Genomic DNA, 26,836 nt, shown 5'->3' on the forward strand with positions numbered 1-26,836 from the left:
CTCTCAAAGCAGCCAACTTGTGCCTTTCGCAGGCTGAGGCCTTCCTCAGGCTTTCCGCTTTCTCTCCGCCAAGGGGATGCGTCCTAACGGAGCGAAAGGAGGCCACACTCCCGTAGCCTTTCCTTGCCTAAGGTCCTTGAGGAAATCCTTTGGCACGAGGGCCGCCCCCCCATCTTGGCCCGGGAAGGAGTCATCGGAGCCTGGCAGCGTTTGGGGGTCCTGATCCACAAAGCACGGGCCCATTCCATTCAGGGGGCACCTTGGCTCTGGGGACTGACTTGTGGCCATGGCTGGGACCCTTGAGGGGTCTGAAACTCCAGCACCAAGGCTCCTGCCAGAGTTTCACAGGCCCTGCAGTTACTCCAGTCCCAGGCCACGTCGGGTCTAGGCTTTGGCCATATCGTCCACCGGCAGCTGTCACAAACCCACACCAACTCACTCATTCGGGGACCTTCTCCCCATGTAATACACTTGCCTGTGAGCAACCTATTAAGTACCGCTCCTCGTGTCAAAGGAAAAGAAAGGCAAAGAAATCACTTAGGAGAGGCAGCCCTGCTCCCTTTGGACACCTCTCCCCGCAGCCTGCTCCAGGGCAGCCATTTCCTTCCCCTCTCTCCTCCCACCCTGACATGTCTGCTCCTCTCTCTCAGCCCTCCCCACCCTTTAGGAAACACCTCTGATTGGGTCAGAGCCACAACACCCTTCTCTGATTGGTTCTATTCTTCACATGGTGGGTGGGGTCGGTTCTGGCCCTTCTCCAGCTGACTGGAGCAAGCTGTGACCGGCTCAGGGCAGTCCCAGACTTCTTCCTGCACAGCGCGGCCTCCAGCGCCCCAGGGCACTGTGAGCCACCACCTCCCGGCTGGAGGAAGCTCGCCGGGTCCTGGTGGCTGTGTGGCCATGGCAGGCACGCTCCTCCCGGGAATAGCTGGGCCCACACAGCTCCTGGAGAACGGCTGCGAGGGCTCGTTCCTCCTCGCGGCATCGGCTGGCAGGTGGGACACACAGAGCCTAATGGAGGGCTGCGGAGACGGTACAGGGAAGCCAGCAAGGGCTGTGGGCAGAGCAACAGCCCCGGAGCTTGAGCAACCTGCCGTGAGTGGGGAAAAGGCTCACCAGATCCACTGATATATTATGCTACCACAGCTGGTACACAAAAACATTAAGTCTCTAGTTTTTCTTCCTTTGACATTCAAATAGCCTGAAAGTAGGAGTGCTTCACAAACAGCTTATGTTGACCATGGTATCTGAGACTGGGCAATGCCTTATTGAAAGTTCCCACTGCGGAATAACCACTCAGCTGATCCTGCAGATATTTTTCACATTTGGTTCACATCCTCCCTTCTCAGTGGTTGCCTACAACCCTGGAGAAGACCAGAAGCCCTACCTGGACAAGTATCTGAGGTCTGCTGTCTAGCCATGCCCTGATCTTTTTTATATGGGGTACCTGTAGATCTTTCAAAACACTGTTTTCACAGAAGGTGTTCTGCTGCTGCTTCAAGCGACCTGTAAGGCAGCAGTAAAGCCCTCCCTAAATGCTGATAATTTTCCTTGAGCATCATTGTTCCCAGAGACAATATCACACCTAATGCTTATTTTCACAGCAGATCTGTATAAAAATCTTTGTAACTTGTCAAACATTTAATATAAAAAGTTTCTATGACTTGTTTTAGGCTTTGGGTTTTTTAATTTTATATGGAAGCTCTGCACTGACTTAATGGCTTTAAGGCTAGGCTGTTTTCTGTGAACAGGTTAGAGATGATGTTAAATTTTGTTTACACAGAAAATGAGTTACATCTTAGATGTGGCATGAATGAGGATCCCTGCATGGAAGAATAGTGATAACATGCAGTGGTAGAAGTTTGAGGTATCTGAGATGGGAAAGACATTTCTGGCACGTGAAACAAACAGTGCGTTGGGTAGAGGATGGGGCAGATGTCCGGCCTCAAGACACATTTGTACTGCAGCAGCTACCCTGACATTCAGTGTGCTTCCGTCAAAATTCTGTTGTTTCATTTTAATTAGCCGCTGTTCCCCTGTTCCCTTCATAGATTTAAAAAAAAAAAAGAAAGAAAAAAAAGAAAAAAGGAACAAAGAAAGGAAGACAAAACTTGATATAAATCAAGTGTTGATCATTTGGGGAGGGAGGTAAGAGTTTCCTTTTAAGTCTAAAGGAGGAGGAGAGTAACACAAGAGGACACCAGAATCTGCCATTTACCTAGAGATTTCTCACTAAAGCTCTCAGAGACAATCCTTTAGTTATGTAAAAAGTAACAGGAACCCAGGTATTCCTGACTCCTAGCTCTCTTGCTTAGTCCAAAAGGAAATGCCTAGTACCTGGCTTTGTTCAGTTGCCTACTAGGCAGTTTTCCCTGCCTCTTCAGAGGGGCAAAGAGTGGCTCACCACTGCAGCAATTGCTTTTGCAGCTGTAAACTTGTTAGCAGGCCTCACTGACTAAACAGGTTTGGAAATGAATCTGCTAGTTTTCAGCTGCTCTGGCACTGGAAACATCCTGAGGTAAATCCAAAAATCCTTCTTATGTGGAGCAGGTGATTGAGTTACTGGCATTTCTTCCCTTTTGAATGGCACAGAATGAGACATTGGTGTGGTATCTACTGGTGTAAGCAGTCAGTGTCAGAGAAACGCTTAAATCTGTATGCGGGGTAACATATACTATTTATTGTTCTCAGTGTTACGTCTCTGCAGAGCTTCAGCTCTGCAGCTTTGGAGACCTGCTGTCAGGCAAGGAGGAGGTAAAGGGAGCCACAGGGTCACAAGCGTGTGCTCCCAAGGAAGCTCTAGCAGCTTCTAATGAGCATGATCAGCTGCTCTTGACTCAGCGTGCCTGCAGCCTTTGCTGCGACGACCTGTTAATTAGGCAGGGCTAAGCACCCTTTTAGCTGGTGCTCAGGAGAGGCCCCTGTAAGAGGCAGGCCTAGACCACAGGTCCCAGAGTACAGCCAACAGTTACAGCAGTTTGTAAAGAAGGGGTCCTCAGTTGAATTTGTACCCCTGGAACAGCCTCAGACATGATACTGACATGCCACAGAGTACTTTCCCACCAGGTGTTGGAGTAGTTGTCACTGCTAGGTTAGAGCTCTGGATGGTGGGTGCAGCCCTCCAAGGCTGCAGGGAGTGCCTGCGGTCTCTCTCTGACCCCAGGTGAGATGGTTCTCTTCCTGCAGGAGGTATGCTGCCTTGGGGGATCTGTGCTGCCAAGAGGAGGAGTTACAGGAGGAAGTGAGCAGGCTGTGCAGCATCCGGGAAGAGGAAAGGGAGATAGACGGGATCTTCTCTGAGACTCAACAGCTTGAAGAGCCACCACCCCCAGAGAAGCTGGCAGTGTCCACCCCTAATATGAAGGTAAGTGCAGCCTCTGGAGAATGGAAAGGATGGAAGCTGGCGACTTCTGGCACGAAGAGGAAGGCTCCTACCTCACCTAAGTTTGTACCCTTACAGCTACAAACAAACAACTACAAAATAGGTTCACCGCCCTCAAAGTTGAAGAGGAGCCTCATGTGCCTTCAAGCAAAGGATCTGGTCCACCTGACCCTAAACCATGCAATACTACCAGGAAGAAACAGTGGTTAACTGTAATGGGTGACCCCTTGCTACAGGGGACAGAGGCACCCATCTGTTGACCTGACCTATCAACTAGAGAGGTTTGCTGCCTGCCGGGGGCCTGGATCCAGGATATTGTGTAGGGACAGCTGAAGCTTGTCTGACTCTCTGACTACCACCCCCCGCTGATCTTCCATGGGGGCACAAATGATACTGCTAGGGGAAACTTTGACAGTATCAAAAGTGACTGCAGAGCTTTGGGGGCGGTAGTCAAGGGCCTGGGGGCGCAGACGGTGTTCTCAGTCATGCTGGTGAAAGGAAAAGATGTGAGGAAGAAGGCAGTAATGGTACATGTCAATAGTTGGCTGCGGAACTGGTGTTGGTGACAGGGTTTGGTGTTCTATGAGCATGGGACCCTGTTTGCAGACCAGTCTCTGCTTGAGATAGATCAGTAAGCAGGGCAAAGCTATTTTTGCCAATAAGGTGGCTGACCTCATAAGGAAGGCTTTAAAATCAACAAAATGGAGCTTAAGTGGGGTCACTTCCAGGATTTGCATATAAGCAAGGAAGTGCCTACAAGGCACAATTACGGAGAAATGCCCAAAACCCTGTCTAGGACGTGAATGTACTGGGGTGCCTCTTTAAAGTGCGTACTAATGCGTGCAGTGTGGGAAACAAACACAATGAGTTAGAGATTTGTGGGCAGTTGCAGGGCTATAATCTTCCTGGGATCACAGGGACATGGTGGGATAGTTCCCTCCCATGACTGGAGTGTTGCAACGAAGGGATATAGGCTCTTTAGGAAGGATGGGAAGCAAAGATGATGAGGGGGTGTTGCCTTTTATGTGAGAGAGCAGCTGGCGTGCATGGAGCTCTGCCTGGGGATAGATGAGGAGCCAACTGAGAGCTTATGGGTAAGGATTAAAGAGAGTAAAGGTAAAGGTGATACTATAGTGGGTGTCAGCTATACACCACTAGGTGACTAGGAAGAGTAAGTGGATGAGGCCTTCTACAGACAGATGGGAGCAGCCTCACATTTGCAGGCCCTGGTCCTCACGGGTGACTTCCACCAGCCCGATATCTGCTGGAGGGACAACACAGCAGTACATAAGCAATCCTGGAGGTTGCTGGAGTGCCTTGACAATAACTTCCTCCTCCAAGTGACAGAGAAGCCAACAAGGAGAGGTGCTCTGCTGAACCTCTTACCCACCAACATCTTGTTGGGAATGTGAAGATCAAAGGCAGCTTTGGCTGCAGTGACCATGAGGTGGTGGAGTTCAGGATCCTGAGGGGAGGGAGGAGGGTAAAAAGCAACCTCACAACCCTGGACTTCAGGAGAGCAGACTTTGGCCTCTTCAAAGATTTTCTTGGAAGAGTCCCGTGGGATAAGGTCCTGGAGGGAGGAGGTGTCCAAGAAAGCTGGTTAATATTTGAGTACCACCTCCTCCAAGCTCAAGAGTCATCCATCCCAATGAACAGGAAGTCAGGCAAAAATACCAGGAGGCCGTCATGGGTGAACAAGGAGCTCCTGACCAAACTCAAGCACAGAAAGGAAGCATGCAGAGGGTGGAAGCAAGGACAGGTAACTTGGGAGGAATATAGAGATGTTCTGGGAGCCTGCAGGGATGAAGTTAGGAAAGCTAAAACTCAATGGAATTGAATTTGTCTGGTCATATGAAAGAGAACACAAGGGCTTCTGTAAGTATATAGGTGACAAAAGGAAGACTAGGAAAAACATGGGCTCAGTGCTGAATGAGATAGGGGACCTGGTTACATAGGACATGGAAAAGGCTGAGGTCCTGAATGCCTTCTTTGCCTCAGTCTTTACTAGCAAGACCATCCTTCAGGAATCCCAGAGGCCAGGGGAAAAATGTGGAGCAAGGAAGATGTACCCTTGGTGTAAGAGGATCAGGCCAGGGAATACTTAAGCAACCTGGACATACATAAGTCCATGAGCCCTGATGGGATGCACCCACGACTGCTGAGGTAGCTGGCAGATGTCATTGTGAGGCCATTCTCAATAATCTTTGGTAGATCATAGGGATTGGGAGAAGTGCCCAAAGACTGGAGGAAAGCAAATGTTACTCCTGTCTTAAAAAAGGGCAAAAAGAAGGACTCAGGGAGCTAAAGGCTGGTCAGCCTAACCTTGATCCCTGGGAAGGTGATGGAGCAGCTGGTCCGGGAAACAATTTCCAGGCACATGAATGATGAGAAAATCATCAGGAGTAGTCACCATGGCTTCACCAAAAGGAAGTCATGCTTGACCACCTTGATAAACTTCTACAATGTAATGACTGTCCTGGGAGGTGAGGGGAGAGCAGTGGATATTGTCTACCTGGACTTCAGAAAAGACGTTTAACACTGTCTGCCATAAGATACTCACAGAGAGGGTGTTGATGTATAGTGCGGATAGGTGGATTGAAAACTGGCTGAATGGCTGCTGTCAGAGGGTGGTTATTAGTAGACCAAAATCTAGTTGGAGGCCAGTAACTAGTGGTGTATCCCAGGGGTCAGTAGTGGGTTCACTCCTGTTTAACATCCTCATTAATGATCTGGATGATGGGGCAGAGTGTGCCCTCAGCAAGTTTGCTGATGACACACAACTGGGAGGAGTGGCTGATGCACCAGAGGTCGTGCTGCCCTCCAGAGGGACCTCCACAGGCAGGAGAAATGGGCTGACAGAAGCCTCATGAAGTTCATCAAGGAGTGAAGGGCAAAGTCCTGCACCTGAGGGGGGAACAACTCCACGCACCAATACATGCCGATGTTCATGTTCAACCCCAAGTTGAACAGGAGGCAGCAATGTGCCCTTGTGGCAAAGGTGGTGAATGGTATCCTGCACTGTGATAGGACGAGTGCTGCCAGCAGGTCAAGGGAGGTGATCCTTGCCATCCCCTCAGCACTGGTGAGACCACACCCGGAGTGCTGTGTCCAGTTCTGGGCTCCCCAGTACAAGAGAGACATGGACACACTGGAGAGAGTCCAGCAAAGGGCCAGTAAGATGTTGAAGGGACTGGAGCATCTTTCCTATGAGGAAAGGCTGAGAGAGCTGGTACAGTTCAGCGTAGGGAAGAGAAGGCACAGGGAGGACCTCATCCAGATATATAAATACCCGGAGGGAAGGTGCAACGAAGACAGAGCCAGGCTCTTTTCAGTGACAGGACCAGAGGCAATGGGCACAGACTGAAACACAGGAGGTGCCCTCTGAACATCAGGAAACACTTTTTTCTGTGAGGATGACTGAGCCCTGGCACAAGTTGTCCAGAGACGTTGTGGAGTCTCCCACAGTGGAGATATGAAAAGTCATCTGGACATGGTCCTGGTCAACCAGCTCTACGTGGCCGGCCCTGCTTGAGCAGGAGGTTGAACCAGATGACCTCCAGAGGTCCCATCCGACCTCATTCATTCTGTGATTCTGTGTGATTCATAGGGCCAATCAGTTACATACCTTGATAAAAGTAGTGACAAATAACTTCCATTTCCTTTTCAACCTTAGGCCTCACACGGTGATAAATTGCCTAATGCTTCTGCTGAAAAGGTCTCTAGAGTGCTGAAGTACCAGTAGTGACCAGGGTAAAGCTTTTTAACCAAATTCAAGTGCTATATGAGGGAGCAGAATTAGGCCAGTGAGTAATACTTACCAGATGATTTTGCCATTGCTTTCAACAGGGCTAGTATTTTAGATACGCATCTCTGAGAGCTCGTTCTGTGATTTACTTCTGCTATCAGACCTAGATCAGATTGTTCAAAACATGGGCAGTTCCGACATTTAGTATCTGTATGGGATCACCTGGCTAAACCTGTTTCGGAGCACAAAGGCGAGATGCAGGGAGTTGTGATTCGACTCAGCTTTGTCTCACCTTGACAAATCCTTATCTGTGCAGAGACGACCTGGGGGGAGCTGCGGAAACGGCTCAGCCCGGGGTTGTCTGAACACTGCCGAAACCCGAATGGAGCCTGAATGATCCCTTAACAAACAAAATGCCCTGAGTACCATTCCACCACTATTCAGTAGCTTTGTGTGCTAGACATCACTAAATTACCATATAGACTAAGGAGCCGAGCCATCAAGGCACCAGAGATAAACATTCCTGTATAAGCCTGCCCCCACCCATCAAATCAGGGAATAAAAACCGTAAGGTTTGGACAGAAAAATGGGGAGAGTCACTTTTCCAAAGATACAGCTGGCCTGTAGGAGATTCTTTCCCCCTTGTCCAGGACGCTGTACAAGGTAACTTCCCAGGGATTGAGAGGCCTTACCTGAGAGAGAGGGTAAGTGATTAAGAAACATACGTATGGTATTTGGCATGCTTTAAGATCGTGATTAGTGCACTCTTTTTTGTAAGGTATTAATATCTAGCGCGCTTGTGAATTGTGTATTTAATTGCAATAGTGCATTCCTCCATTGTACCCATAAAAGAACCTGCAACAGTGGCGTATTGGACCTGTGAGTGAAGTTCAAATAAATTGTTAATTTGAACCTGACAGTGAAGTCTTTCTCTCCGTCACATTAATTGGCGTAGTCGGCAGGATACAATGGAAGAACTATTGCAGAAACATGGTTGTAAACCCGCTCCCGGGGATAGGGAGAAGGCTAAGAGGTTGTGGAAAAGCAATGAGAAAGTGGTGGAATGGGTAGAACAATGTAAAAAGGAACAAAAGAAAAAAAACGGAAAAGGTAAAGGTATCCTGTGTACTGTTTTTGGAGTATGTTTAACCTGTGCACAGGAGGAGGCACGGAAATCCGAGACGGCTAAGAAAATGGGTACAGCCGACCCGGAGGAAAGTGCATTAATTGACTGTAAGAAAAAACTCTGTGAATTGCAAACTGAAGCAGAGGCTACCAAAGCTGCTTTAGAGGCAGAACGAAGGGAAAAAGAGGCCTTAAGGGCTCATGAAGGTCAATTGGAAGTTGAGAACATGTTTTTGAAAGATGAATTAATTGCTGAGAGAGAAAGGAATCGGAGGTTACAGGAAAAATTAGATCTGTTATTGTCAAATGCTCCGACTCCCTCTCCCTCCCAAGTCAGGAATTTAGTTATGTGTGCCGATCCTGATACTTGGGACGGGGACATCTGGGGTGACCCAGATGACGAGCCCAAGCAGGCAGGTAATATTGAAATTCGACCCCTCATTAAAACGGAGGTGCAGTCAAATGATAGAAATAATCGAACATATACTACAACACGTATCACTCCGTGGTCCGGACCCGAGCTTGCGCAAATGCAAGAAAAATTTTCACGCAAGCCAGGGGAAAGTGCAACTGAATATTTATGGAATGTTTCACTAAAAGGAGGAGATCGAATCTTGCTGAGTGAGGAGGAAGCTAGGGGATATTGGGGTCCTGGTGTATTCCTTGATAGGGGTCCCGTGGGCAACCAACCCTTAACGCTTAGAGTCGCCCACTGGGCAGGCGGGATGGATTCTAGAGAGCGAGGCGAACCGCTGGCTATTAAAACTGCTGGGTTATCCGGGCTGGCTGAATCGGTGCAAAAGGCCGCCTGTATACAAGCCATGTATGAGCGCGGTGAGCAGGGCATTCCCCTTGCCACTCCAGTGGATCCGGTCCACCTTAAACCGCTGATTAGAGGTCTCCCTGAATCTCTGAAAATGTATGTGCAAAACCTAAAGGAAAAGATTGCACAGGCGATTGATCATAACACTCGCAATCCTCATCAGCGACCGCAGCCCATTTTAACATGGGGGGAACTATTACAAGAAATAGTGATTTACGGTAGAGAGATGGGCTGGTTAGAGGAAGGTTCAAGCTTACAGCGCCGGGTCCGGCAGGCACGGTTTGTCGGGCAGAATAATCCCCGCCCCCCTCGACAAACCAATTCTCGTTTCGACACTGAGCGTAACGAATTGTGGAGGAAGGCGTTGGCATTAGGAATACCCCCATCAATGTTACATGGGCAGTCCACAGAGAATATTCGTATAATGGTAAACCTGGTGGAGCAGCCTACTAGCAAAGCTACAGAGCGTACTGATGTTGTTAAAACACAAAACCCTTCTGCTCCCGCGAATCCTTTTTTAGATTTGAGGAAGGATTTGATAAATCTAAAAAACTAGAAAGCGCGGGGGGTATTTCAGGCCGACCCACCCGCGTAATATCTAACTTAGAATGGCCTAACCATGTCAGTGACCGACATATTATTTTAGCTACAGGCCCCAGACGAATTCCTGTAAATTTTTTAATCGACACTGGAGCTCAAATAAGTGTTATCACAGAAAAAACAGCAAAAAGGTTAGGATTAGTCCCCACCCGGAAGAAAATAAATGTAATAGGTGTGACTGGAGCCCCTGAAATCAGACCAATTAGTACAGTCTGTGTTTGGCTTCCAGGAGAAAACCGCATGACTAAAATAAAAGCAGTCATCGGTCCTTACCGTAATAACATTTTGGGATTTGACGTATTAGCAAACAAAGTCTGGAAACTGCCAGACGGGACGGTGTGGAGCTTTGGAGCTCCACCATGTGAGGTCCGGTTACTGGAGACAGCTGTTAGACTGCCTCCTTCCCAGGTAACGAACGTTCATCAGTATCCTCTACCAGCTGCAGCCAAATCGGGGATCAGGGAAGTAATTAAAGACCTGGAAGCCCGTGGTATTATAATCAGGACACACTCACCCTATAATTCTCCAGTATGGCCAGTACGTAAACCGGACGGTAGATGGTGACTCACAGTTGACTACAGGAGGCTCAATAACAATGCCATGCCACTCACGGCCGCTGTCCCTAACCTTGCTGATCTCGTCACCCAGATTCAAGCTAAACATCATACATGGATGTCCACCTTAGACGTTAAGGATATGTTTTTTATGATTCCTCTTCAGGAGGAAGATAAACCCCAATTTGCATTCACATGGGAGGGAGTGCAATATACTTTTAATCGGCTCCCACAAGGATACAGGCATTCTCCCACTATTGCCCATAATGCACTAGCAAAAATATTGAAGGAAATAAAGGTACCAGATGGGGTAAGCATGTACCAATACATTGATGACATTTTAATAGGTGGAGATAATGAAGAAGCAGTCAGAGAAGTGTCTAGTAAGGTTTGGGACACACTGACTTCATTGGAATTAGAAATCCCTCCCACTAAATGTCAGGGACCAAGTCAAGAGGTTAAATTTTTAGGAGTTTGGTGGTCAGGAGGAGCCGTGGCTATACCAGCCGATATCCTGGAAAAAATAGAAGCTGGTAAAACTCCAGAAAACAAAAGGGAGCTACAACAGATACTTGGGACTTTAGGTTATTGGCGGAAACATGTCCCTGGATTTTCTATAATTGCTAGGCCCCTGTATAATTTGATTAAGAAAAATGCCCGGTGGCAGTGGACCCTTCAGCATGAGGAAGCCTTGAATTTGCTGATTCATGAGCTTCGCATATATCAGACTTTAGGCCCTATACACCAGACAGACCCTATACAGATTGAGTGGGGGTTCAGTGAACATGGTTCCCATTGTAATTTATACCAACGGGGACCAGAAGGCCCTGACAGACCCTTGGAATTCTCTTCTCATTCATTCAATGATACTGAGCAGAGATATACTGATTGGGAAAAAGGTATGTTATCACTAGTGCGAGCAGTAAAAAAGGCTGAGCGGATTCGCACAAGCCAAGATATGGTTGTCCAGGGTCCTTTCCTTCTCCTGGAATCAGTCAGGAAAGGGACTCCTCCCCCTGAGGGAATTGCCCAAAAACCCACTGTCCAGAAATGGTACTCCTATTTGGAAGGTATTGGTCAGTTAGTTACTATTACTGAAGGGCCAGTAAAAATATCTAAATTACAAAAGGACGTTAACGCTGACCTTTCTATGTTAGTCAAACCTAACAAGCCATCACCTATTTTAGAAGCACCCCCTTTTACAGCTGAGTCAGATCAGTCAGGAGTATGGTTTACAGATGCTTCTGCAGTTCGGAAGACCCAAATGTGGCAATATACAGCGGTGGCTTTAGAGATAAAAACAGGAAGAACTGAGATTGAGAAAGGAGAAGGTAGTGCCCAAATCGGGGAGCTAAGGGCTGTGTTATTAGCTGTGAAACATGGAGCTCAAACTGTATATACTGACTCATATGCAGTGTTCAAAGGGGCAACAGAATGGATAGGGCATTGGGAAAATAATGATTGGCAAGTCAATCGGGTCCCAGTGTGGAGAACAGAGGACTGGAAGCAGCTACTGGAAATGGGAAAGGAAAAGACACTACAAATAGGATGGGTAAAAGCCCATGATAAAGCCATAACCGAAGTTGCTCAATGGAACAATAAAGTTGACTATCTCACCCGCATACATACATTAGACGCTGACGAGAGTACGGATGCACAGGAGTGGGTAAGATTAAGGGAATGGCTACATGAAAGGCGGGGCCACACTGGGAAAGCTGATCTGTATAAGGAATGCCAAGCCAGAGGGTGGCCTGCTACACTCGCTGACTGTGATCAGACAATAACACACTGTCCACAGTGTCGCCTGCGATTAAAAATGAATCATCCGAATCAAGCCCCACCTTTACATATTAGGGCAGGGAAAACACTCTGGCAAACTTGGCAAATTGATTACATTGGGCCACTTAAAACTTCTAATCATTATAGATATATCCTAGTAGGTGTAGAGGTGGTGTCCGGATTGACCCAAGCAACCGCAACCGTGACAGCATCTGGAGAATGGACTGTTCGAGTGTTAAAGGAATGGTTCAGTATTTTACCAATGCCTTCTGTCATACAGAGTGATAATGGTTCACACTTCACAGCAGCTATTGTCCAGGAATGGGCAAGGGGAGAAGGTATTGACTGGGTCTTCCATACCCCTTACTACCCTCAGGCAAATGGAATAGTAGAACGGATCAATGGATTAATTAAAAGATTCGCAAAGGTCCATGTATCCAACTGGAACCTGAGACTATCTGAAGCAGTTCATACTGTTAATAATAGATGGGGTGAAAATGGAAATGCAAAGATAAAAGCGTTTTGTCCTACTGGAAATTTAATCTCCAAGGAACCACACAAAATTGGCAAATTCCCCATACAATTGCATTCTGGTCAACCAGTAATGGTCAAATTACCTCAAATTGGGGTTGTACCCCTGATACTGACTAAGCCAAGGGGATCATATGCATGGGAAGCAAAAGATAACTCTGACCACATACATCGAATAAGTAGTAGATGGATCATACCAGATTTCTAACTGACTCGTTGTCGATCATATATACGGTCGAGCAGCACTTTTTCATTTATTTGCAGGTGCATCCCAACAAAAGGAGGGACGAGGAGTACGACGGGGTGGGGACCTAAGAAGCATCGACCCAAAGTATGAACTCTACCTAACTGGAATGGACAAGCTGTGCAGAACTTGAATGTGGACCAGAAGTTTTTATTTGTTTGTTTGTTTTCTGATTTTTGCATGTTGATTTGATAAGGATAATTGTTTGTTAACCTAAGTTTTAAATAGTAGGTGCTATGTCATGGCTATGATTGTAAGGCCTTTTGTGATAATAGTCATTAGCTCTTTAATAACCATAGGTATAAGTAGACAATCGAGGATATGGAACAGACAGCCTCGGGCTTTTAAACAACATGTTGATGGTTCCCCAATTATAAATCACACTGAACCAAACAATGTGATCTATAAGATGATACAAGGTTTTGCTCGTATGCTTAATTTTTCTCATGTGACAACCTGTTTACCTCTACCACATACCCCCACTCAGGGGATCCCCATAACAGCTCTCCCTGTGGATATAGGTAAGAATTTAGATTGGCTCTGGAATCAAAATAAGTCTATTATTTGGGGTGAATTTGAATGGAAGTGGCCATTTAACAATACATTAAATCGAACTTCTGTTTGGAGTCTAAATTGTTCCTATGCTCCCCTTTGTCGGGACAATAAGACTGTGGGCTGTAGAGGCAAACAACCACAATTTTTCCAACAGCCGTGTTCCAAACACCCTTGGGCAGATACACGGTATGGGGATAAGCCATACTGGGGAGAACGTTTAGTTCTCAGATATGTGGAACCGGTAAACACCCAGTGGTGCTTTGAGTTTCTGTCAACACCCAGTAATTCATGTACGTGGTTCAGTGTAATGCAGGGACCACCTGCTGATTGTTTATGGTCTCATGTCCATGAGGAGAGGAGAGATGACAAGAAGGATTGCTATCCCTGGCGGTCTCGACAAACGGCCTCGACACAACCCAGTGTAAAAAGTCCTCTGTGGAATTGCAAAAATATTATAAATTGTACCACCGGAAGGGATCTGGAAAACAGTTGGTTGTGGTTAATCCCTTCCTTACGGCATTTGATTAGTGTTGCCTGCTTGTGTCAAAATTACACAAAGCCATATCCTCCAGTAATGGGGTGTAACACCAGTATAAACTATAAAGATTTAAAATACCATAAGAAATCCTCCTGTCAGATCCCTCAAGCCATGGGCAATTGCGATGACTCACCTATATATGCTCCACATCAATTAACTTGGATATGCTCAGATGGGACTATTACAGATATGTTAAACCCTATTCATCCCGGTCTGCAATGTACTTTAGGAGTACCATCATTATGTCCTTCTTACTACTCTGAAAAATTTATTTCTCAAGGACTGTGGCATTCCAAACGAAGTACAGATGTTACTGATTGGACTGTATCCCAGAAATTGGCAGTATGGGCTGAAGGATTCTTTGGGTTAGGAATAGGTAACCTTAGAACTAGAATTATGTTGTCCAATTTAACTGCACAGGTGGAAACATTAGCAGGCCTTACTAAGGACAATTTTGAATTGCTCAATACCCAAGTGCAAGCAGTCTCGAGAGTCGCACTTCAAAATCGACTTGTGCTGGATCTGATATTACTCAAAGAACAAGGGGTGTGTGGACACTTGAAGGCAAACCATGAACAAGAAGAATGCTGTGTTACAATTCCTAATGTATCACTACCTCTGTGGGAAAACCTCCAGAAGATGAAGAAAATAGCGGAAGTCACACATGAGCTGCAGGACCAAATAAAGTACACTTGGTTGGGAAATAGCTTTGGTAAAATAGGATGGGTATTTACAGGATGGATTACTAACTTGTTGCAAACATTGATTGTTATCATAGTTTGTATTATTGTAGTATGCATTGCTGTTAGTTGTGTTAAAAGAATTATTGTAAAATCTATCTCTCAGGTAAAGGTTCACCTAGAAACTGGGGAATACCTGGCTCTACTTAAAGACTCAGATGAAAATTATACAGATACATTGGCCGATGATAACATATCGGTGGTGGAATTGTGACTCAGGTCACGGGGTGGAATGTATGGGATCACCTGGCTAAACCTGTTTCGGAGCACAAAGGCGAGATGCAGGGAGTTGTGATTCGACTCAGCTTTGTCTCACCTTGACAAATCCTTATCTGTGCAGAGACGACCTGGGGGGAGCTGCGGAAATGGCTCAGCCCGGGGTTGTCTGAACTCTGCCGAAACCCGAATGGAGCCTGAATGATCCCTTAACAAACAAAATGCCCTGAGTACCATTCCACCACTATTCAGTAGCTTTGTGTGCTAGACATCACTAAATTACCATATAGACTAAGGAGCCGAGCCATCAAGGCACCAGAGATAAACATTCCTGTATAAGCCTGCCCCCACCCATCAAATCAGGGAATAAAAACCTTAAGGTTTGGACAGAAAAATGGGGAGAGTCACTTTTCCAAAGATACAGCTGGCCTGTAGGAGATTCTTTCCCCCTTGTCCAGGACGCTGTACAAGGTAACTTCCCAGGGATTGAGAGGCCTTACCTGAGAGAGAGGGTAAGTGATTAAGAAACATACGTATGGTATTTGGCATGCTTTAAGATCGTGATTAGTGCACTCTTTTTTGTAAGGTATTAATATCTAGCGCGCTTGTGAATTGTGTATTTAATTGCAATAGTGCATTCCTCCATTGTACCCATAAAAGAACCTGCAACAGTGGCGTATTGGACCTGTGAGGGAAGTTCAAATAAATTGTTAATTTGAACCTGACAGTGAAGTCTTTCTCTCCGTCACAGTATCCTGTGCACAAACTCTAAGAGGTGGAATCCCTGACTTTTCTAACTTTTTTTTTCCTTGCGATCATGCAAAACCTTTTGTGCAAATGTGTATCTTAATCCTTCTGCTCTTCCCAGAGTAGGGTGAGGTACGCGCTTATCATACTGTTTCTGTTGTATTGTCCTCTGATTTTAGAGTTAAGTATGTAGTTAAAATATGTACTATGTCACCACTGGGAAGTTACACACTATACTTTTATCAGTTGCAGAACTCCATCACACAGCAGTAAGCATGTCCCTGCAGAGCAATGACAGCAAAAGCAACAGGTGCTATTTACCGTGAGTTCACTTACCACAAGATGTCACCAGTGTCAAACATAAGAAAGTACAAAAAAACTTCACAGGCTAATTATTCAGGAACTATATTTGCAAAGCTGATTTGCAAAATACACATCCTGTCAAAATCATCACTGTTGTAAAAATTGGGCCTGTTAAAGCAAAATTTTTTGTAATACATACAAGTGACTGGTGGTACCCCAATGTATAGTTTTTCTAAAATCTCATCTACCACTGTTCCCTCTTTACTAGGCCAAAATTATTATAAATGTGGTGTTTGTTATTTGTGCCTCCTGCTGTGTATGTGCACATTGTGTCAGTGATACTGTTGCTGTGAATAACACTAGAATGACTAGAAAAACACTAGAAATGGAAGTTCAAGAGCTTCAGGCACATGAGAGGTCTTTGAAGCTAAGAGGGGAAAGAGATTCCCATCTGCCTCCAACTTTAAGTAGAAACATTCTCTTAACTGCATGTTGTGTCTGAAAATTTACCTTGACAATGCTGTGAAGTGAAACAAGATTTTTTTTTTTTTTTTCTAGAATTAATTTTGAAAGGGCAAAGCATATTCCTAGAACAATTTTTAGGGATGAGGTGTGAAACATTTTTCAGTGGTGTGTTTTGGCACATCCCATTAAGGTAACCGTTGACTATTCACAGTACTCATCCAAAACAAACTAAATGCCATCCTCCTGAGGTGTTTGCTGGTAAATACTGTATGCAGTATCACTCGAATTTATTTGGAAAACACAGTGTTGTAAGGCAGTGGAAAATTTGTCGTAGCTCTGAGGTGCTCAGCACGGTCACTATGTCTCAAGTCCCGCATCTTTATAGGGAGGCATCAGCAACCAAATACGACCTCTCAAATTGGCAGTCTCAGTCTTTTTGCAAACCAGCAAGGCAAGGCATACAGGTATCATGAACAGGGAGAGCTGCAGAGGTGCCTCTTTTCTTTGACATTTGTCTGTCCCATGACCTGATTTGAGTCTTCTTTAAAATATCTTTTCCAGATGCCCCAGTTACTGTTAAATCGCACAGAGTGCAGTCAGGCTGTTTGCTGCTTCCCTGTGGCAGCTCAATGAAAGTCTAGTTCTCTTGCCCTTTCCTTATGTCCTAATTACTGCAGTATCGTTCTTTCCATAGGATCTGGCATTAGATCTGTTTCCTCCCTTGTCATCTACTAAGGAGCTATTCAGACATCAGTTTTACTGACTGCAGTTGTCACAGAGGGCCATAATATACCATGAATATTGGCAGTACTGGAACTAATTGCATTTGGATGAATAGTGGAGTGAAAGTATGAGCAACATGAAAGCCCACCTGTAACTTCTAAGCGTAAGTGTTCAGCTCGGCACTGCCTAACTAGGCAGTAATGACAAAATACCTGGGTAGTGTAAAGTGGACGTACAATGGAGCAGTATGTGTTCTATTGTAGTCAGACTGTCTTAGCCTCACTTTTCCATCTACTTCATCTTCTTGTTGTACATTTGATACCACAGAGAACAAGCCTCTCACCAGTGCTGCCAGTTTCATGACGAAGCAGTAATAAACGCATTTTGGAGAATGTAAAGCGACAGTGTAAAGAGAGCTTTTGCCAACATCAGTGGCAGACACAGGGAAGAATGCAAAACTTGCAAAGCTCTCAGATCCAATCTCCACAATCTATTATCTAAAGCAATTCTTGGCATTAGCGTGAGCAGTCACCAATGTCTCTCTATGTCTTTTTTTCTTACCTTTTTACAAACTCATCTTCTTAAAACAAACTGCGTGCTGCTCGGATGAATACACATAGGCAGAAATATTCTCCCTTTTCTGCAGAAAAAACTGTTAAGTAAATCTATAGTATTAACACAAGAGAGGTCTTTCCCTTTTTATTTGCGTTACACTGGTTTCTGAATTTATTCTGTCAACAGGATATACTAATGTATTGAATAGCAATATTCAAAATTCTGTGTTGCTTGTTTAGGATGAAGCGAAATGTAAGAATTCAGAGACTTGTTCCAACATTGCTATTCACATGGTGGAGCTGCCAAATGGAGATTTGATAAGGTAAACATCTTCTCAATAGCATATACTCACCAGAAAGGAGGGACATCAGTCTCATTCTGTGCCCAGTCTTTCTCCTATCCTAGCTGACCTCAGAAAGTAAAATGTTAATGCATTATCATCTGCAGTGAGACAGAGCACAGGGGAAAGAACAGTGGAAGGAAATAACTGAAATATGAGGCCAAGGTACCAAGAAACTGAACAACTGGATGCAACTTGAACATACACTTGTGAAAAAAGACAAAGAAAATCCCATCCACACACTGTACAACAAACCTCAAAAGAAAGAAGGACTTGCAGATACTGTGCCATTTCTTATCAGCTTTGATTGAAAGAAAGCCCCCAGCCATTATTTGTTGAAAGAGCAGGTTCTGCAGTGATATCTCTGATCTTCCCAAAGGAAGAAGCAAAATGGCAGAGGACTGTGAAATCCAGCTACTCAAAAGTTGAGTAATGGTTATGACTTGAGGTATTTGTCCTAATTTTAGAGCTACATGAACCAAAAGGCCAAAAGCCAGAGAAGCTTCACTGAAGCAGGAAGTGCAAATTTCGTATCTGAAAAAAGCTGGGAGCCCACAGTACCAGCAATCTTCATATCTAACTGAAGGTCCTGCAGTACGTGACTGGCAAGAAGAGGTAATACAGATGCCTGATTTCGTAGAAAGATATGGGGCAAAGCCTTGCATGAGCCAAGAGCCAGGGACCAGGGCTCTTGGCTATGGAGGATTTTTGAGTTTTTAAAACTTTCATCCCATATGCCCTTATGCCATGTCTCCAGCATGGGGTCATCTGCGCCTTGCACAAGGGCTGGAGGCTAATCTTTCCTGTCCTGAGCCTGGAGTTCCTATTTGGAATTGAGTTCACTGGGGACTGGGCTGAAGTGGATGCAGGGATGGCAAATCCACCTACACTGCGATCACTGTCACAGACTGGGTCTTCACTAGGAAGAGGGTTTTTGGCAGTCCTGTGGACTAGTCAGAGCTCAGTGGCTGTCTGATTTCTTATGGGATCGCTGCATGCTACAGTCCTATTGCTTTTCCTTATTGTTGCCATGTGCGTGTTCTTCTAAGGTTGGCATTTTATTCTGTTTTTCCATTATTGCAGAAAGCATTGCATCTTGCAGAACCATACAAAGACCCAAGTCTGCTGCAGTCACTCTTCATGATCAGCCTGTCGGGACAGGCCCAGAGGTGGGGGCCTCTTCATTCAGCTCACTTTGCATGTCATGGGATTGCACCAGAGGCCCCTTGGTGGCCTCCTGGAAGGGGTCTGTAGTCCTCAGGTGTGTTCTAGCATGTTTGTGTCCCTCCACCTATTCGTGGCCCTCTGCTCTCTTGATGTCCCCCCACCCCAGCCATGTAAGGCTCGTTATGATGCCTGGTAATGTTCAGAGGCCTGAATCTGTCTTCTACTTTTCTTTAATTACTTTCCATTCACATTTGAACTTTACTTAATCATTTCATTCACTATTATTAAAGAATGTTTTATCCATTTTATTACTGTGCTTTATATTTACATGAAAAAAACCCATACATGTATAGAGGTGTATATATACAAAATAGTGTCTGTAAGCATAAATAAAATATATACTATTTTGTACACTCCATTATATACATACATTTCTATGTATGTGTATATATATGTCTTGGGTGCTCGTGTGTCTCGCTAAGGATGCAGGTGCACAGCAGCCCCTTGGTATGGAGTCATGGCTACTTTAGAAAGACCAAAGGCCCAGGCTTTACTGCAGAGCATGATGTTATACGGCATGGAATAGGCCTTTGGTCGATTTGGGTTGTCTGTCCTGCATGTATTCCCTTCCAACCCCTTGCCTATTCACTCGGGGACACACAGAGAGAAACAAAGACTCGATGCTCTGCATTAACCAGGGGCTACCCAAACATGGTGGAGGCTCAGAGGCCAAGGCCTCACACTGTTGGGTATGGTTGGGACCGGCCATGTCTGGCACCGGGCAGCCACGGCCTCTCCTCACAGAGGCTCCCTCGGCAGTCCCCCCGCTGCCAACACCTGGACACAGACACCCAATACACCAATGCACTGGGCCAGGGTGTCTGGAGCGGCACAGGTGCCTGGGCAATGACAGGCAGCAGACTAGGTGGAGGGACTGTGGCCGGTGGAGGAGCCGTGGCAGGGACATCTGCCGAGAGGCTTTCCAAGGCCTGTCTCCTGGTCAGGGCCTCTGCATTGGCGGCTCCCCCCTCTCTTTGCTCGCATGGTATGGAGACAGTGCAGTGATCCGTCTTTATCCTCTTACAGGTGCTCACTCTCATCACGACCCGGCAAGGCCCTGCAAGCTGGCTCGCCCCAGAAGGAGCCATTGCCGTGTCCTGGGTGCTCGTGCGTCTTGTTGAGGATGGAGGCACGCAGCAGCCCCTTGGCACGTGGTGGGGCCACTTTGGTGGCTGAAAATCCCCTTGACGATGCGGAGCCAGAGGGGCCGAGTGGGCCAAAGCCCCATGCAGCCCCAGCCCCTGTCACCCAGAGCCAGCGCCCCCTCCTTGCCCACAGAGAGAAACAGAGGAAGCCTCGGTGCTCTGCAAGCACTGTTCAGCACCGGCTAGAACGCTGGTGTGTTTTCAACACTGTCTAGTCACAAACGCAAAGCACCGCGCCAAGTGGGCAGCGGGGTCTCTCTCCACCCCCCCACTCCCCTCTAGCTGTGTCTGTGATGTCACAGCCATGACCTCACACCGTGCAGGCCAGGCCTCTGTGAGGTCGGGCACTGTGGGCCATAAGGTGTGAGCCTGGAAGGAGCTCGCAGTGTGCTGGTGGCTGTGTGCCTGTGGCAGGTGTTCTTCTCCCGGCTAGCTCCAGGAGATCTGCCCGGACAGGCAACACTCCTGTGGCTGAAGGAGGAGAGGATAATTTCTCACCAGCATGAGGAGGAGAAGGACTCCTTCAAGAGCACGAGGGGCTGCCCTTCCAAGGAAAGGAGCTGGCAGCAGCCCAGCAAGATCTCAGAGGGCCCAGGGCAACAGACGGCAAGGGCCTGCACGCCGCAGTGCTGCAGAAAATGAGCGTAAGTTCAGTGCTGCCTTTCACACCATGTTTGCACCAAGCCTGCCTGGCTCGGCTGGGACCCACGGCCGTACAGAACCACCATCATCCTGCCCCGAGGGAGGCCTGGGGCCACCTCGCCTACGTAGCCATGTGGAGCTGGCGACCATGTCCATGTCTTTGTGGCATACTGTAGTAACTGCGGGGTACCCCAGGACTCGTGCCACCCTCCTCCCCCAGACATGCTGTCGGTGCCCTGCCTGCGAGGGGATCCTGCCCGGCCCTCCACCCCCCGCTCCCAGGGTGCGCCCAGCTGCCCCCCTCTACAGGGCATAACCACCGCCCTGCCCCTGCCGCTGCCCCAGGGAGGGAGGAGCAGCCCCTACCTCCCTGCAGGGAGCTGACATGCACCGGACCGGTTGTATTGGGTTTGCGTGGCAACGGTTTGGTAGCGGGTGGGGGGCTGGAAGCCCACGCTGGAGCAGGCTCCTGGCAGGACCTGTGGACCCATGGAGAGAGGAGCCCACGCTGGAGCAGGTTTGCTGGCAGGACTTGTGACCCCGCGGAGGACCCACGCTGGAGCAGTCTGTTCCTGAAGGACTGCACCCCATGGAAGGGACCCATGCTGGAGCAGTTTGTGAAGAACTGTAGCCCATGGGAAGGACCCACATTGGAGAAGTTCATGGAGAACTCTCTCCCGTGGGAGGGACCCCATGCTGGAGCAGGGGAAGAGTGTGAGGAGGAAGGAGCAGCAGGAACAACGTGTGATGAACTGACCGCAACCCCTATTCCCCGTCCCCCTGCGCTGCTCGGGGGGAAGAGGTAGAGAAAATCAGGAGTGAAGTTGAGCCCAGGAAGAAGGCAGGGGTGGGGGGAAGGTGTTTTTAAGATTTGGTTTTATTTCTCATTATCCTACTCTGATTTTGATTGGTGAAAAATTAAACTAATTTCCCCAAGTCAAGTCTGTTTTGCCCACGATGGTAATTGGTGAGTGATCTCCCTATGTCCTTGTCTCAACCTACGAGCCTTTCGTCATATTTTCTCTCTCCTGTCCAGCTGAGGAAGGGGAGTGAGCGAGCGGCTGTGTGGTGTTTAGTTGCCGGCTGGGACTAAACCACGACACCGGTGTCCTCACGAAGCCTCCTCAGGCTTTTCTCCGGTTTCTTTGCCCAGGGTTGGTCTTCAGTCTGGCGGTAGTTGTGGGCTCCCTCCAGAGACTCCTCAGCACAGGCATCTCCACCCTGTGAGTACAACACTGGTACAGTGTGGACATGGCAACAAGAGGTGCCAGTGGGTCAGGGTGAGCACGGGGAGGCTGGTGGTGCTCCCCAGCAGGAGACCCTGGCTCCTCCAAAATTGCTGCTCCTCAGCTTGGGAGAGACAATCCCCCTATGCAGGGCTCTGCCCTTGAGTGCTGCTAAGCCCGGGACTCCCTCTTTTTCAGGAAAGAAGTCATCACCTTGAAAAAGAAGAGGCTCTTCACGATCCTGATCTTGATGACCCTAGGGGCTCTTGGTCAGTATTCGCCTCCTACCAGCGGAGGCACAGAGGCACGGAGTGCGAGCTTCAGTGTGAGGGAGTGGAGCTGGTCGGGCCCTTCCAACCTCCCACGTCTGCAACTCAGGGAGCTATCAAAATGCTCACTACGCGCAGAGAGGGGAGGGGAAATGGGGCGTAGCTGTGGGGCACCCAGCGTGCCCGGAAACCAGGGCTGTGCAGAGCCCCGAGGCCCAGGGAGAGGGTCCCTGCTCGGAGCCACAAACTCTCTCTGCACCCTTTCCCCAAGTCCTCAGCCAGCCTCTTGCCACCATGGTGTGGGAGGAGACGGTGTGACTACAGGAATCGTTAGAAACCCTAGTAAAATAACTCCCTCTCGGTGATGTGACTTAGAGCTCACGCCTGCTGCGGGACCTTGATGCTGATGTGGACGTTGTGGACAAAGGATGTACCACAGGTGAGTGACTGCAGTTGTGGGACAGGCAAGTCCCGCAGAGGAGCAGTGTTGGCGGTGGGTGGGTAAGTCACCCTGTCACCAGTTCCAGGCAGTGACCCAGGAAATCAGCAGCAACTTCTGCCTTCCTTTCCTAGAGCCATCGGCTCAGGAAAGCCCTGGCAGCTCTGGGACTCAAACGGAGAGCCTTTCTCTTTCAGGTGCTGCTGGGGCAGCCTGCAGCCAACCTGAGGTCCCTGCGGTAAGAGCTCTCTCCTTTCTCCTGACGTGCAGCACATTTGGTGGGGTAGCGGTAGATGAGCCCGTGCTATTTGCACTCACTGGCACAGCACCAAGGGTCATGCCTTTCGGTCCTGCCTGGGCCTTTTGGGAAACCTGGAGGGGAAGGGAAGTACTCAAAAACTGGAGAAAGAAAAGGGGGCTCGAGCCCCTCTGTCTCTGCTCCTCCCGAGCTTGGAGGCTCCGGGAGGGGCTGGGCAGCTCTCTGACAAGATCTGCTTTCCCGGTGTCTGCAGGAACACGCTCGCTCTGTGGGGGGAACAATCGCAACAGATGCAACAGCTGAGGGATGAGGTGGCACGCCTGGCTGCAGAGATCGGCACTATGAAGAAGGTGATCCTGCACTTTGGGGAAAGGGGGCTGGGATGAGCAGGGCCCAGCACAAGGCGCTTCCTGGGCCAGTTGGTGGGCTTTTCCTGCTCAGCCCGCACACCCATCCCTTGCCAGGGGCTGCTGGTTGAGCTTCTCCGCTGTAAAGCCCCTTCTCCTGGCCAGGTCTGATGTGGTCATTTCCGTTGTTCCTTTGTGCCTTTCCCAGGAAGTTCAGCAAATGAGAGAGGCAGTGTCTGCAACCACACAGATGTCTGATTGGGCTCTGAAAAGTGCAGGTACGGACAGACCTCAGATCCAGGCAGTCAGCTCTTGTCGTGCTGGGCTCGTGCTTGGTGTTCCCGAAAGCAGGCTGTGCTGCAGACTCTGCTCTCCGAGGCAGAGGCAGCTGGGACCAAATCACGGGGCCCAAGAGCATGACTCTGGCAGAGCAGCTCCCTTGGGCTCACGCCAGTCCTGCCTTCGGGATCCTGGCTGGTGCCACTCGCATGCCCCTGGCAGCATTTTTGCCCTCTCCCACTCCGTGGAGCTTTCCTGGGGAATGAAAGCGTATGGCTGGGTCATCCTCTGCTGTCCACACAGTGGGGCCTTTCTTGGGTCTGCTGCCCTTCCTGGGGGGGCTTGCTGTCTCCCAGCACCCACAGACCTTCTCCTTGTGCAGCTCAGAGAGAAATGCCATCAAGAGTCATGGGGATCCCCTCCTCTTCCTGGGGCACCTCTGAGCATGCAGTGCAGTGTGCAGGGCTGGCAGGCAGCCTTACAAGTCACCTGCAGCCACAAGGTCCACTTAGACTGGGGCCTCTTGCAGTCAGCTGCTCTCTTCTCCCTGCAGGGGCTGCCATCGACCTGCACAGATCATCCAGCAGCTCTGCATGGCTCTGCAGGGTGTTTTGGTTCCTGTGTGCTCCACACGTTCTGGATACCTTTGTGCAGGTACAGCAGCAGAAGCCGTCAGTGCTGCTTCTCTTGCCTCTTACAAGGTTGGGGCAAGCCCTGGGGCTTCTCCCCTCAGGCCAGAGGTGTTGCTCAAGGCCATGGCACTGCTCACTGACACCTGAGGTCTCACACAGGTCTTGGCTCCCTAGAAAAGAGCAGTTGCCCTCAGAAGGGGGCTGAGCTGAGCTGAGCTTCCTGCCCACCATCCCCGGTCACTGCTGGGTGAAGGAGCTTCTCCTTGGCGACCCCATTTCCCTGCCACACCTCTGATTGTCCCTTTCCCCAGGGGGTGGTGGAGGGTGGGGGGAGGCTGCAGAGCTGCTGGCCAGAAACAGAGCTTTCTTGAAAGCCCTGACTCTGGTGCAGGGTATCAGATGTTTCCCATATTTGTTCTTTCCCGGGCCGGGAAGGCGGCGGGGTACTTCTCTCTGCTTCCCAACACGCCATTCATTTTGAACACAAGCACAGCCCACAGGTGCAGTGCCTCCTGTGCTTCTGCCTGCATGGGAGCACAGCGGGCCCCATCACACCCTCACGTTCGTTGCCCTTGCCCTCTGCTTTCAGACGGATGCTTCCCCGGGATATTGCTGGCCTTTCCAAGGGTCTGGGAGTGAGGTGCTAATCCGGTTGCCTGCACAAGTACGACCAACGGCCGTCACCGTACAGCACGCCTCCAAGATAGCCTCTCCGCTGGAGACTGTCAGTAGCGCTCCCCGAGATTTCACGGTCTCTGTAAGTCTCTGCCGGGCACTGGGGGTTGGGACCTGGCCACAGGGAAAATCTGTAACGGAGACTTGCTGCTCTCTGCGCATCTGCCAAGACTCGTGTGCTCCCAAGCACGGCCGTTCCCGGAGGGGACGTTTCAAGGGACATGCGGGGTGTTGTCAGCCCTCCTAAGACTTGCTCAGTGCATTTTGGCCCAGCACCTCTGGGCCCCTGAGCAGCACACAAGGAGGAGACTCAGCCCAACCTCATCCTCGGCCAGACCACGTTGGATCCACAGGAGTGGGGTGCAGATCAGGGGCAGGATCTGGCATGAGTGTTTCCTCATGGTCGGGTCAAGCCTGACCTGCTCCCCTGTGCTTTATCTCCAAGGGACTGGATGAGGAAGGCGAGGATGAAACTCTGCTGGGGACATTCACCTACGCCGTGCACAAAGAGCCCACCCAGACCTTCCCTCTGCAGGTACAGAGAGTGCGTGCGGGCAAGAGGCCAGGGCAGAAACACCGCTTGGCCAGCAAGTCACTTGCAGAAGGAGTGTGCATGGTCCCTGCAGGGGCAGGGTCCCCACCCTGGCTGAGAAAAACAGTGGTGGGATCGGGAGGGACAGTGGCATCCGGCAGGGCGGCAAAAGCAGGACGAAGGCCGCATTGGCCCCCACAGCCGACTGGGTCCCTGGAGCTGCCTGGCTGCACCCGCTGGGCAGGCGGTGGCAGGGAGGATGCCCAGCACCTTGCCCCAGCAGCAGGAATTTCCCCAGGGCCCCGCTTCCTCGGCACCAGCGAGCCTCAGGTTTCCACAGCTGCCCGCCACGCTCTCTAAGGCCAGGCGTTTTCTCTGCAGGGGCACAGGGGTCCATTGCTGCCTGGGTGGGAGAAGGGAAGGAGGGAGAAGCTGCCTCTACGGCCGGGGCGGGACCTGGTCCCGGAGCAGGGGCCGGGCTGGCAGAGGAAGACGCACAGAACCTGCTCTCACTCGTTACACCCCAGCAGTGACGCTGCTTTTTGATGTGGTTTCTTTGCAGAATGGGAACCCCAGAGCCTTTCGGTTTTTGAAACTTGGCATACAGAGCAACTGGGGAAAACCAGGATACACCTGCATTTATCGCGTGCAGGTGCATGGGAAGATCGTGGGATCGAGTGCCATCGGCCAGACACGTGTGGAGACCCTCCCTCACTAAGAATTAAAGAGGAAAATGGAGAAACAGACCAGAGGGATGTGGCTGTTAGTCTGGTGCAGAGCATGGTGTTTCAGAGGCCCTCTCAAAGCAGCCAACTTGTGCCTTTCGCAGGCTGAGGCCTTCCTCAGGCTTTCCGCTTTCTCTCCGCCAAGGGGATGCGTCCTAACGGAGCGAAAGGAGGCGACACTCCCGTAGCCTTTCCTTGCCTAAGGTCCTCGACGAAATCCTTTGGCACGAGGGCCGCCCCCCCATCTTGGCCCGGGAAGGAGTCATCGGAGCCTGGCAGCGTTTGGGGGTCCTGATCCACAAAGCACGGGCCCATTCCATTCAGGGGGCACCTTGGCTCTGGGGACTGACTTGTGGCCATGGCTGGGACCCTTGAGGGGTCTGAAACTCCAGCACCAAGGCTCCTGCCAGAGTTTCACAGGCCCTGCAGTTACTCCAGTCCCAGGCCACGTCGGGTCTAGGCTTTGGCCAT

At 49.2% G+C, this 26,836-nt stretch overlaps 1 protein-coding gene across 1 annotated transcript; it reads left to right on the forward strand.

Moving 5' to 3' along the window:
- The first annotated feature begins 900 nt into the window (after positions 1-900).
- On the forward strand, positions 901-26,358 carry LOC132320693 (uncharacterized). Its single transcript, XM_059833535.1, has 13 exons — positions 901-995; positions 3,187-3,364; positions 8,291-8,363; positions 8,589-8,672; positions 22,136-22,205; positions 22,407-22,533; positions 23,114-23,154; positions 23,429-23,525; positions 23,731-23,800; positions 24,355-24,455; positions 25,023-25,190; positions 25,554-25,643; positions 26,203-26,358. Exons 1-13 carry the CDS (start codon positions 901-903, stop codon positions 26,356-26,358), a joined length of 1,350 nt encoding a protein of 449 aa, XP_059689518.1.
- Positions 26,359-26,836: the final 478 nt, after the last annotated feature.

Source organism: Gavia stellata, chromosome Z (assembly GCF_030936135.1).
Source record: "Gavia stellata isolate bGavSte3 chromosome Z, bGavSte3.hap2, whole genome shotgun sequence".
NCBI lineage: Eukaryota > Metazoa > Chordata > Aves > Gaviiformes > Gaviidae > Gavia > Gavia stellata.